General features: G+C 37.0%; 1 protein-coding gene across 1 annotated transcript in view; it reads right to left on the bottom strand.

The window, feature by feature from the left end:
* Positions 1-8202, bottom strand: part of RIT2 (Ras-like without CAAX 2) — a 172604-nt gene extending 164402 nt beyond the window's left edge. The window contains exon 1 of the mRNA XM_010005025.1: positions 7949-8202. Coding sequence (XP_010003327.1) covers positions 7949-8051 — 103 coding nt within the window. The 5' untranslated portion in view covers positions 8052-8202. The remainder of the gene's footprint in view (positions 1-7948) is intronic.
* Positions 8203-14423: the final 6221 nt, after the last annotated feature.

The raw sequence follows: 14423 nt of genomic DNA, 5'->3' as shown, positions 1-14423 counted from the left end.
GAAGTGTGAACTACTGCCCTTTCCTTCTATCACTTTTCTCCCTTACCTTTGTTTTTCTCATCTTAGTCTAGTTTTCTGCTTTCTTAGTCTTTTTTCCTATGCCTCTGCTTTTTTTTTAATTACCTGTTCTGTTTTTTTTTATTGTCCATTTGTTATATTTCCCTATGCCATTGTTTAGATTGTTTCTATTGTATCTTCCATTTGAGTTTTTTTTCCTAATCACTTTTCCACCCTTAAATATCACAGCCAATACTTGTTTTGAACATTGTATCTGAAAAAAGTGGAAGCCTGTGTGATTTACTACTTGTCATGAGAGATACTTTATAACTTTTTAGAATCTTGTTCAATTTTCATGAAGGAAAGATTTCAAAAATGATCTTTTTACATTAATTTTTATAAAAACAGATCAGTAACCAAGAGTACTCACTGAGAGACAGCCAATTTACACATATTATTAGAGACTAGAAAATCCATTGAAACTCCTGTAAGTGAAAGGAAAGCAGATGAAACCAGGCTTCTGGAGCTCATGGGTGGCAATATAATTAGTGTGATGTGTTGGTCTTTCTTCTCCTCTATTCCCAGTAGAGAAATAAAGTATCTCTAAAACATATCCACAAAAAAAAAAAAAAGGAGACCTCAAGAGGCCAAGGAATATATATTTTTTGGCTGTATGCAGTTACAGATACTGTATGAAGCAGACCTCTTGTACATTGTGAGCAAGCAATGAACAGATGACCCTGTAACTGGCAGGAAACCCAGAAAGACTGTTCACTGCATAGAAAATTCCTAACAATTACTCTTTCACAAAGATTGAGAAAATAACATTATTTCTATTTAAGGATGTTCCAGACAAGAAGGGGAAACTTTAGGGCCTGTCTGGTGTTCTGCATGATTTAAGAAAGTAGAGTTCTGCTGATCTGGAACAATAAGGAATTTGACAATGCATGGTTATGATTTTTAACATTCTGAGTAAAAATCTGAAACAATGGTACATATTTTTCAAACTTCTAAAGAGGCATTTTGTAAAGCCACTGGAGAACCCATTCAGCAGGCAACAGTTCAGTGTAACACAACAAGCTGTCATGAAGGTTGTACACTTGTAAAGTTACTAAAGGAATCACAGAATCCAACAGAAAACAAGTTTCAGCCGGGATTCCTGTATTTTGTGCGTGTGAAAATGGACAGGAATTGCAAAATTCTAAAACTGCATAGCACTTCAATGAGACTGCAAAGAAAGAAATTAAAAAACAGCTCTTCTTGTAACTGTAGTCAGTGTAAGCTAAAGAAGAGCTACAGGAGTCAGTCTTTCAGCAGATTACAGCTTTTATTTTGCAAAAGATTAATAATTTATTTTTTAACTTACAAATATTTGAGGGCCCAGTTTTGGGTTCCCTGAAATAACTGTTTATTTGGGTTTTTTGTTGTCTGAATGAAAAGGCCAGAATCACAGTAGCCCAACTTGGAAACTCCTGAGATAGTCTTTTTATACACACATAAACATTCTTCTTTTAGGTATTCTCCACACAACTTGGAAAAAAAGTGGTTTTAGCCAGTGTCTCTGTCAGGATCTGGCTAGCGGGCAGGTAATGCACTTAGCATTATAGCTTGCAGTAAAGTATCTTCCCAAGACAGCAAGACCCTGGAGCTGAGCCCTTGCAAGATGATTTGGTAACATTTGATAACATCAGTGTAGCTGTGTAAGCAGATGAATCTTGCAGGTTCTAGGAAAAAATTAGAAAGGCTTACAGGTATAAAGGGAGACTCATTAAAGTCAATGAACAAATTAAAAGCTGAAAAGGATTTCCAGAGGAATGGAAGGGAACAAAATGGAAAGTATGGAAGTAAAAATTATGAAAGTAATAACAGAAGGCAAAAAAAACCCACCATAAATCTTTCCTAATTGTACTTTCAAGAGTGTCTGTAATGGACTCAGTCTCATCCAAATTCTAGCAGATAGCATGTGATGAAAATGGTGCAGATGGCTCAGCTCAGCAGCAGGGATGGCTTGGAAAGGAAGAAGTTCCTGTGGCTGCCTCAACAGATTGTTTACAGCAAAGATACTGCCAGTGCTCAGTCATTGTCATGAAACAATGCTTGTTCCCTTATTTAAGACTTCAGTCTGGCCATTTCAAATGGCAGATTCATCCGTGGTTGAAAGCTGGAGGGTACTTGATAGTTCAGTTGCTGTTGTTGAGGTACAGCCCAAAATGTTGCTTAATAGCCAGCAGTATGATGTGAAAAGCTGCACAGAAACCTTCGCTGTGTAAGTGAAGTGTTCTTTCAATAAATCAGTCAATATTACTTTATATAACCTTCTGTGAGTTCTAAAGACTTCAAATCTTTGTTCACATAGAAAAGGCTCAGCTGGAGGTCCAAATAAATAAGGCCCATTTCTATCAGCAGAACAAAGACAAGACTTTTTTGCAAGTGGTGAGCTAACAGACCTAATTACCTTCTATCTGCACACTTCTTCAACATAGATATTAGGTGGCCATTACTGTCAGGGTGCCACTTCAGCATGTCTCCAGTTACACAGGAGCCCTCACACTTTAAAGGATGAACTTTGAATCTGGGTGAGGCAATGTAAGTTGCTTTTTCATACTTAAAAAACAAGTCCAGTCTTGAGACTAGGAACTCTCTTGAGAAGTCTGAACATGTACATATTGGTAATGCCACACCAGTCACAAGTCGTGACAGTTTTTAAAACATTTCATAATTTTGAGGATGACTGTATTTCTTCCCCTCCATAAGACAGTTTGAAGACTGTAAATGCTTTTTCTGTTCAGGTATATTTGCTCACTAATGCTCAACCTTTATAATGTATGATTTTATCTTAACTTAGAATAAACCAGTTAAACTAATACAACTGTCACCAACCTGTTTCTTTCAAAGACTGTTCCAAAATCTGCTCCATCTTGCTTTTAAGCAAATAGTTAAGGATATCTACTGCTCATATTGATCAAAGGAAATCAGGCCTGAAGATCTCATACATCTCTAATTACACATTTTAATTATAATATTACCAGTCAACTGACTACTCTCCATTAAGCAATTCTGATCCCTTTCCTCTTCAAACTCAAACTTTGGAATACATATCTTCTTTTCTAATTATTTATTACCTTCAAATATCATAAACTCTCTATTCCCCATGCCAAAGTGATACAAACAGTGGCTGGCCCTCTTGCTAGCTTTATCCAAGTAACTATTCATTATCTGGATGTCATGATGGGTGGAGCTGGACAGATGAACCCATTCATATTGCACTTACATTACATCACATCACTGTACACACAGGCAAGCTGCACGATAAGAAATCACGGACTACTGGTTGACAGAGCTATCTGAATATCTTCATAGTAATTTATCCTTGTAGATCATATTGCTTCAACCCTTTTATCATCTCTGTTGCTCTTCTCTGAACTCTCTACTATTCATCAGACAGCTTCTGGTACTGAAGAAACCAGGACTGCAGAGAGCTTTCTCAGTAGCCAATTGATACCTCACATGCAGAAACCAACCTATTAAATGCAGAAACCATCCTATTAAATGTAGAAGCCATAATTTAATCTTCCACCCTTCCAGCCATGGAATTATGTGAACTGGTAAATAATGAAAACATCTTCAACTCATTTCTGACCATAAGGTCTGCCTACAGTCAAAACCAAAAACCAAAAACCAAAACAAAACAAAAAAAACCACAAAAAAACCAAACAAAAACAAGCAATGTGTTTAATATGTTCAATTGGATCACAAACACACTAAAGATAAATTAAGATTATTGGAAATAGTCCAGAATTATTTAGCTCATAAGCCTCAGTGGTCACAACCCAGCTAAATACTTCCAAAATAAGATAACTCATATGGAAATGTAGAATTCCTGTCATCACTAAAGATGAGATTGACCAGGTGACTGTGTTGGTGGGAAGAGCAAGACACTTAAAGCTTACTGTGGGTATTTTCCCATATGTCATCTCTGTGATGTGTACCTGAACAAAATAATCCATTATTCTCAGAGGAACAAAAAACAACTGTTAAGAGAAGCCAGTAAACAACCTTTTTTCCTAGCAAGACCGCTAATAGAATAGTATGTGAATTTTTGGTATTCACATTCAGAAAACCATGTGGAAATACCAGGACAATAAAATTAAGGATGCAAAATGCTCTGAACAGAAAAATAAGCTTCTAAAAGTGAAGTTTGCATGTTCATTGTATTGAAGAGAAAGAAGACTGAGATGTGAAGTGATAATTGTCTACAGGCATAAACATATAGGGAAGTAAGAGAATACAAAACTTTTCAAAATTGTTAACAAAAAAATAATAAGATAAAATGTCTAATAGTTGATATTAGAAAGAATGAAGCTTAAAACCAATTCAATAAACTATCTGAAAAGGTAGCTGAAATAAGAATAATTTTGTTACCAAAGATCACAAACATATCAGAACTCTGCATTTATAAGGTCTCCATTGCTTAACGCAGATTATAGGAAAAAGTAGAGGTTGCCCATAACCAGGGATGTGGGTATCTGGTCTTGGTGAACATTCTCTAAATTTTTGTTTGTTTGTTTGTTTAATGAAGAAAATCCAATCTACATTACCACCAATCTGCATGTGACACTTGTAATTCTTTAGTAGAATCGTGACTGCAGATCATGTGTTTGATCAGTGGTGTATGAATCGTGTTTTACATTTCTGAGCTTAGCAAAGATATAAAAAAAACACCAGAAGAACCAAATTGTATTTTTTAACCTCAGCTCTTTTGATGACAGTGGAGTATCTACCTTTGCTCATTATCCTTTCCCAATTTGGCCTGGATCATATGATAATTTATCTCCAAATTATTAACAAACAGCTGTAGTAGATCAGTTCTCCAGTTGATACTCCATGGTGCTGTCTCTACTTCCTGGGGACTCCCAGGAACAGGTGATGTAGTGTAAAACCTCATACAGTAGTTCCCACATCACAAAAACTCCACTTCCTTGTAAAATCTCCCTTCCCAGCTTTCCTGTAGCCCCTTCAGGCACTGGAAGGTGCTATAAGATCTCCCCAGAGCCTTCTCTTCTCCAGGCTGAACAGCTCCAACTCTCTCAGCCTATCTCCATATGAAAGGTGCTGCAACCCTCCCATCACCTTCATGGCCCTCTTCTGGACTCACCCCAATAGTTCCATGACCTTCCTGTGTTGGGGCCTCCAGAGCTGGATACTCCAATACTCCAGGTGGGGTCTCCTAAGAGCAGAGTAGAGGGACAAAACTGCCCCTCCTTTACCTACTGGTCACACTGCTGGGCATGCAACCCAGGACATGGTTGGCTTTCTGGGCTGCAAGTGCAAACTACCAGCTCATGGTAAGCTTCTCATTCACCAATACATCCAAGCCTTTTTCCTCGGGGCTGTTCTCAATCCATTCTCCACCCAACCTCTATTTGTGCTTGGGATTGCCCCAACCCACATGCAGCAGCTTGCACTTGGCCCTACTGAACTTCATCAGGCTGGCATAGGCCCACCCCTCCAGCCTGAAAAACCCCCCTTCAGAGGCATCCCTTCCATCCAGCATGTTGAACACACCACACAGCTCGGTGTTGTCAGCAAACTTGCTGACAAGGTGCACTCAATGCCACTGTCCATGTCTCTGACAAATACTTGTCCCAGTTCCTTGAGGAAACATCACACATCATTACTGTGAATGTTCGGACACGAATGTGCTGATTTTATCTTTTCTTCTCAATTATTGTGAAATTTCTGCTACACTGAAGAGCCTAAATAACAGGTCAGCTGTACTGGATTGTCTGCTGTCTTGGAGCACAGAACTGAAGAAACGATCTTGACAACTCAAAGCAAATACTCTATAAAAAACAGCACTAAAAAAACATCCATTGTTGATATCCTTTTCCTCATTCCTCCCTATCCACACAGACAATTACCACCCTCAGCCCTTTGTAAAACAACAGAAGATGGTAGGATATAGAGAATCAAAATGCTCAGGGGATTTCTAGAAGTTAACTATCTTGGTAAAAAAAAAAATAAAATTAAAAATAAAATTATTCTAACATTTCTGCAGCTGGGTTCTTGAAAATTCTTTCCCAACCTGAATAATTTAATATTGAGCAAAATGAGGAATTAAAGGCTTTAATCCAAAAGAAGTTTCCCACTCAGCAATTTAAAAACAGCTGTTCCTGCTTTTAACATTAGTTAAAAAAGTGAAGGAGGAAGTGGAATAAGGAGAAAAAAGTCAGGATATTACAATACATGATCCCATATATCACTTATCTGTCAAATTCTAACATGGAAATTAAACTTTTTTTTACTATTTCATCCTTATTCTACCTTGACCATTTTTACAGTTAAATTAATGAATTCCTTGACAGAGTGAATCTAGGTCATTAGGAAGAAGGAGAGCTCATCTTGGAGAATAAAAGTAGCAATTCTGGCCTTTTCTGCTTTTAATCCAGTGTAAATTAATCCTGTCCATACAACAGTCAGAATGAATTTATGATTTATGGAATTACATCAGTTCTTCTTTATCTCTCTCTCTCAGGATTCTACTCAAAGATTTCATGCCATTCCACATTGGAAGTTCATACCCAGTAAATTATGACCTGCCATTTGCTTTTTCTAGACTCTTAATTCTCAGTTGCTTCTTTTTCCCCAGAAGTTTCATTGCCATGAAAAAATAAAAAAACAGGAGGTTTTCATTAATCCCATTGAATGTTCTAACTACCTACTTCATCCTCTTTTTATTTCTCTAGGCCACACAGAGAGCCAATATTTCTTGAATAATTATGTGGTCTTTCCCATTTTATGTAGTGATCATAAAGTAATGTCTGTGCAAGAACTGTTTGCTTGGTTAAGCAATACTAATAGGAAATATGTTTCACTGAAAGATGTGCCACTGAAGTTGAAGTCAAACATAATAAGAAAACAGAGATTATGGATACAGAGATGAAATTATATCCATTGCCAATATTTTTTTTTTTTGCATCTATACCCTGCCTTAGTGTCTGAATAGGAAATAAACTTTGATTTACACAATTATTACAGTTCAGTGTCTCAGCTAATTTATCCCAAAATTCTTTGGAATCCAGCCTGGATATATTATAATTTTCTAGTTGTTTATTTTCTTCTTTTTGTTTTCTTTTGAATTTTCAGATGATCTAATCAAATTCTTGTTGTATGGCCAGCTCAATAGACTGGCTTCTGAGACAAACCCTGCACATTCAGCAAAGTCTTTTTAAGAACAGAGAATACTAGTGTCAGTGAGAATAAATCAAAAGTGATAATATCTGGGAAAAAGAAAACATCATCTGGAGAAAATAATGACTCCTCTGAAGAGACACCATTGTCAGACAGTATCATATCTTCCCAGCATTGGATAGTGATATTGAAATATGCTGCAAATCTACTTTATCACCTGGAGTGAGACTCAGACATGCACTCTGAAACTATCTGGACAGGAGACGAGACTAACACCAGCTTTAATAAGACTCAGCAAAAAAATTCCAAATAAGATGTGGGGAAGTAAAAGATTCACTGTAGGCATCCTCCACACTTTGTACTCTACAGCTGACTTTGCAGTTAGTTTAATTTCTTCCTGAGCAGAAGGACTGCCAGGCCAATAAGTTACATCCACACTGTCCAGCAAGCCAGCACCCATGACCAAGTGTTAGAGTGACATAAGCACTTGCTGTTAAACTAACAGCAGCAAGCTGTTCACTGTCTCCTCATATACAATGGAGACTAGGTTAGTTTTAGAAAAATGTCCAATTAAACAGCTTATAACATTTCAGTCTGTAAGAAATTAAGCTGACTCACTGCCCCAATCACAAATTGCTGTCTTTTATCTAAGCCACATGGAAGAGAAAGAAGAAATATTTAATACACAACATTATTGTTCTGTAAACTTTACACTCCCAATTCACCCTTTCTCTCAAAAAATGCTGTTGCTCAAACTTACCGCTTTTGCCAACTCCCCCTGCTCCTAGCATCACCACCTTGTATACTCTGGAGCCTGCTGAAGAATTGCTGGAGGAGCTGATCATTTCATTTTCTAGCTCCATCTTGCACGAGGCAGAAGAAGGGAGAAAAAGGGAAGAAAAAGCAACTGGCAGGTGCTTTCTCTGATCTTAAACAACTATAAAAGCTATGCTAGAAACAAAAAAGCAGAAAGGAAAGGTATGATACCAGAGGTACGATTTATCAGCCTCACACGCTGCTGTGCCTGTGTTATCGGGAGAAGGTCTCATAGCAACCACGTTAACAGCTTCCAATAAAAATCCCTCTCTGCCCCCTCCCAGCTCTGTATCATTCTCTGTGTTTCTTTTCCTGGGCAGATACAGTTTCGTGAGGCTCAAGAGCCCAAGCATCTCTGGGTGTTGCTTTGTTTTTGGAATCAAATCAAACAGAGCCTCCAGAAAAGTAAAATGCATTACATTTCTTAATTATTATGTTTATTATTCTATGTAGCAGTTGCTTGAATCTTAAACGATAGTAAAACAGACCAGACAACCTCCACGTCACCTTGGAGTCAACTATACAATGTATGTTCCTCAAGTTCACTAGATACAAATTTAACATTATTAGAAGCAAAATAAGCAACAACTTTTAAGAATATAATGAAACTTACTGCAAAGAAGATAAGTTTTTTATGGTTAGGTTTGCCCCAAAATCAATTATCTTTCAGTTAACTTTGCATCGATAATTTGCAAAACTGAACCAGGTATTTTTTGTGGGTTTTATGGTTTTCCACGCAAAATTTCAGAAATAAATTAAGACTGAAGGGAGAGTGGAAGATCTATTAATCCAGAAAATATCCACCTAAGAAAAAACAAACAAACAAACAAATCATTATAAGCATGTCCTACTAATATCAAGTGTTTTATTTAAGCAACCTGGTAAGCACAAATAAATAAGAAAATAACAAAGTAAAAAGTTTGTGAATGACATCCAGTGTGAAAACCTCCATTAGAACTATTCAGTGAAACTTAGAAGAAAAGACTGCAGCTCTTAATTTATTTTTTATTAACTCCTTACATAGATCTAGCATATTTAAATAATGTGATAGGCAATAAGGTACTTGTCTAGCCTTAACTGTCATGCAATATTTGTTAGGACGAAAAAACATTTCTTGCAAAAGGGACAGAAAACAAAAACTTGCTCTCCTTTGAAAAATGCTGAGCTTTCATGAAAGGGGAACTATTAAGGAGATGGGGAAATGGAAGCAGGAGAGTCAACTACTAAAGGATCTTGCAAGACAGACATCTTGAAGCCAGATATGACTTCAAGCTGCAACAGGGTAGGTTTAGACTAGACATTAGGAAATTTTTTTTTCACAGAAAGAGGATAGACACTGGAATAGGCTGCCAGGGAGGTGGTTGAGTCACCATCCCTGGATGTGTTTAAGGGTCGTTTGGATGTGGTGTTGGTGGATCTGGTTTACGGGACAACTTTGTGGAGTAAGGATGATGGTTGGACTCAGTGATCTCAAGGGTCTTTTCCAACCTGAATAGTTCTATGATTCTATGATCTTGTTCTGCTCGCTCCTCCAGTTATTTCACCAAGAGGAAACATATGACATTACATACAAATACAGAATTAAAAATTGAAAGGAAAAAAAAATAAAAATCATAGCCTGCTTAAGGAAATGGTTTAAAGAAAATTAGATAGGAGAGAAAAAGGTGTAGAAGGGCACATGTATGAAAAACAGTTAGTGGACAGAGAAAAAAGAAGACATACATAGGTATTATAAGAGAATTATAATTAGAATGGTGAAGGTGAACAAACATGAATACTCTTTTTCCCTCCTAATACAAAAATTGGAAACTTCAAATGAAACAGACAGTAGCAGAGTTAAAGACCAAAGCAATTATGAAGTATCTCAGATTTAAGGACATTCTTGTCACTAGATGTTTTGGGCAGAAGAGATGAACTCGTAATGAAAAATAATTTAAATATAAAGTAAATACGAAATCTATTGTGGGCTATTAAAGTCACCACCTCCTGCTTAGGTACTCAGGACTCACACCAACAGCTCCTGGAAAAATACTGAAAGATCAAAGTGTGGTGGTCTGTTTTCAGCTACACAGGAAAAGGGGTGAGAGGGAGAACCACTTTTTTTTTTGAGATTCTTCTCCTGAATCAGGATGTGCTACTGTTGTCCTACAAAATTTCTGTATTAACCATGCTGTGAGCAGCTTGGTACTGTCAGAGCTGAGTGGCTGTATTAATGTCTGGATACAAACCTCACAATTCAGAAGGATTTGGTCACCGGAGCATAAAATAGGACTTAAATAAGAAATTCTGACTGTAGTAACACAATGTCTAAATATTGAACTCCAGCAGAAACAGGTAGGTCAGTAAATCGCTGTTGTGATTAGAATTCCACTTTCATTAAAATCATTCTCAAGTACTCAGAATTGACACATTAGATAAAGCTAATAATTATACGAAAACCACTGCCTAGAACAGCTGGGTTTTCCTGGTAACCTCCCATCACAACAACAATCTCCTATTCAGGTGCTTTTCACCAGAAGTCTGGCAGTAACAAAACAAAACAAAAAAAAAAAAAAAAAAAAGGGAAAAAAAAAAAAAAAAAAGGAAAAGTGGAAACTGTGTATAGATAATATACAAGAATTAGTCAGATTTATTTATTTTTTTTTTCCCAGCTGTTGGTGTTTGCCAGAGAAAAGTCTCAAGTAATATTTTTTCTTTTGTTTAGGGCTGGAAAGAGGGGAAGGAATATAAGAAATGGAAGAAGCTAGAAAATCCTCCTTTCTAATTTCATTCAGTTCAGTAGTGCAGTACAATTATTTAGGTTCGTACCCACTTACAACATCAATTAGTCTTACTTCTCCCAGCTGAGCAGAAAAGTACAAGATTTTGCTTTCAGTCTACTGCCAACAAACATAAAACTGAGATGGTATGAAATGTCTTAGCTTGAAACACTTAGAGGGAAAAAAGTCACCAGGGTAAATCCTTTATGGGTAACAGGAAGAAACAGTGAAAAACACAGAAATCAAACTTATTCCACAACAAATTCAAACCGTCTGTTTTATTTCTTTGTTTTTCTGCTTTAAGGACATATTTAACATTATTTAAATTCAAAAAAGAGCTACCACAAAGGTAGAAAAACCTTGGGGTAGTAGCGTATAATGAATCATTTATCTAACACATTTGGACTCTCTTGCTGTTTATATATTGCTTTTGACCATACAGCAAATCTGCTGGTTTGTTTTTTTTCTTTTAATTTGTTATTCAAAATCACTCCAAAATATAGAAATCAGCTAAAAGCCTTCATTTTTCAAAATCTAGCAACTTCTTTGTTTGAGTTCATATTTTTACTGTTAATATTAAAATAGCTGTATGCTTAGATCTTCAAGGATGTTTAGCTCTTAAGCAAAAGACAACATGCAGATAAGCATGTTAGAAGTAGATTAGCTCTTTCTAGAGCAACTGCAAATAGAAAATTCCATTCATCCTATATTCCCACTTTCTCTGGGCTTGTTGAATAAAACAATGATATGTTAATGCAACATGTAAATGTTCTGAAATTATTTCCTAGAGCATTTTATGTTGAGGAGATTTTATCAATTAACCTGGATAAATATTCTTGTCATTGTAAAAGGAGCTCATGAGTTTAAAAACTTGAATAGCAAGCAAAATGCAAATCTTGACTGATTTGTGCTCAAGTAACCGATGGGTTTAAGAGCATGTGAACCACTAAATAATAAGTGAATATGCATGAGCTGACTGGGGGCCATGCCATTATGGAAACACTGTCCACTCTTTCGGCCCTCATGTTTACATATTAGGCACAGCAGAGAGAGGAAACGTAAAAAGCTGCCCTCGTAAAATGGCATATAAGCCCACCTTGCTGAATTGCTGAAGTGCTGATATGAGAAGAAAGAGTGCTAATACAGAAATCATTGAACAGCACTGTGCAACTAATCCAGTCTGCTCCTGAGAAAAAATGCATTTGGCACACGAGCTTAACTTGATCAATTCTCAGTAAAGCCAGCATGATAAAGTAATTGCTAGGGGACTTAAAAGAATTTTAAAGTTACATTTTACATCAACAGATTTAACATATTCATTCTGAAATATGTTGAACACTTCTGACTCTTACTGCTAAAGGACCTGCAATACACTACTGAAGCAGCTCTGCATTTTTGGAATTCACATTCCTAACAGAAATACCCACTGCTTAAGTCAGGCTTCTACCATCAGCACTCTGACTTCCTTGGTTATTCCATATCTTCTCTCTGTTCTCCACATTTTTCATATGTTGGATGATCCAGCATGTCACACATACTATATTTGATGCGACACTTGACAACCTCCCACCTTGAAGCTGGCTCTTCAGCTCAAGCTGTTAAGACATACTCCTTTTGTTCTCAAGTTCTTATTTCTGTCCCTAGTGTTAGACAACATACTGTTCCCTGCCTCTGCTGCGATGCATTTTAATCTAAGCCTTATTGGAGAACAGATGTGAAACCATTAACAAAACTGCTAAAAAACTTCAGAGTCCATAGAGTAAAGGAGCATTGTGGTTTTGGTCTTGTCAAAGAGGGAAGGTTGAAGGTTTGCTATGAAGAATATCTTCCCTTTGCTTATCAAACAGGTCGAACAATACCACAAATATTGTACTTACTGTACAAAAGTCTGAGAATTAAGGGCAGTTTATCACATTCTTGAGAACAGTCAAGCAGTGTTAACTTCAAAAGTCCTTACAAATGACTACTGGTTTCTTATAGAACAGAAACACTGAAGGTCATTTCCTAGAGTATGTCAAAGGGAAAAGCTATTTTCCCCAGGTTTCAAGTAAAGTTTCACAAATGATTTATGATCTTACTGTCTAGAAGTACTAATGGTTACAAGTAATTTATGGATTTGTGTTAAATTTTAATTACATATATAGGTAAGACTTTTACACTTTTGAATGCAACGCTGATACTTCAGGATCTGCAAATTTTAAAGATTTGAAAGCCTTAATTCCACATAAACAAGTTCTCTATGAGCATTAATGTATGTTTATTTCAAATTCATTCACCACCCAGTGTTTTTGGTAAGAGAGAAAATCATAAGCATGGGTATAATAAGAAATATGATAAAAATAGAATTAGAAGAGCTCTGAAGGAGTCATATTTTCATCTCTGTCACACTTCACAAATCTGTATAAGTAATTTGAACAATTTTTGCTTAACCTTACTTTAGAGTCTTCCAGAGAAACTACCCAGCTTCTCAAACACTGAAATAAATTGCTTCACTATCTGTCATGGCTTAACCACAGCTGGCAACTACGCACCAAGGAGCTGGTCACTCACTCTGGTACGATATTGGAAGAGTGAAAATGAGAAAAAATGTGGGTTGAGATAAATAAGTAAAGCAAAAACATAGCAACAAACAAAACAAATCAAGGAATTAATTCACTATTTCCCATTGTCAGGAAGGTGTTCAGCCACCTCCAGGAAAACAGGGCACCACCACGTATAATGGTCACTTGGGAAGACAAATGCTATCATTCCAAACATTCTTTCTCTATCCCAGAAAAAAACAGCACAGTATATCCTATTTTAAAAGTCTTCACAACCCAAATACCTTTTATTTCATAGTAAGACTATCACTGCTCATCCCACCTGATTCAACTATTATGAAAGGCAGGGTGACTGCACCAAACATATACTTCAGTATGTGCTAGTGAAGCAAATTAACAAGAAAAATATAGAGAATATTGTTCTCTCCAGCTTTCCTGGCTCTTCTTCTGCTTTCATGCCTCCATCATAGAGACGTGGAATCTTAGAATAATTTTGCTTGGAAAAGACATTTCACATCATCAAATCCAACTGTTAAACTAGCACTATACCAAGACCACCACAAAACCATGTCCTTAAGCACCACATCTACACAGCTTTCAAATATTTCAGGGATGGTGATTTGACTACTTCCCTGGGCACCCTGAACCAGAGCCTGACAACATTTTCAGTTAGGAAATTTTTCTTTATATCCAACCTAAATCTCCCCTGGTACAACTTGCGATAATTTCCTCTTGTCCTATCACTGATTACTTCGGGGAGAGGGCCAACCCCTGCCTCACTGCAGCCTGCTTTCAGGGAGTTGTGGAGAGTGATAAGGTCTTCCCTCAGCCTCCTTATCTTCAGACTAAAAAGCACCAGTTCTGTCAGCCACTCCTCATAACACTTCTCTCCAGACTGTTCACTTGGTTCTTTTACTCTGGGCACTTTCCAGGAACTCTGCCCCAAACCTGGAGTATTGCCTGGGGTAGTTGCGACCCAGGTGCAGGACTTGGCACTTGGCCTTGTTGAATCTCATACAATTGGCCTTGGTCCCTTGATTCAGTCTATCCAGATCCCTCTGCAAAGCCTTCTTACCCTCAAGCGGATCAATGTTCCCTCCCAGTGTAGTATCATACAAAA

Source organism: Chaetura pelagica, unplaced genomic scaffold (assembly GCF_000747805.2).
Source record: "Chaetura pelagica isolate M959 unplaced genomic scaffold, ChaPel_1.0 scaffold121, whole genome shotgun sequence".
Taxonomy (NCBI): Eukaryota; Metazoa; Chordata; class Aves; order Apodiformes; family Apodidae; genus Chaetura; species Chaetura pelagica.
Note: the sequence above shows the minus strand (reverse complement) of the source record. Positions and strands in the feature narration are given on the sequence as shown.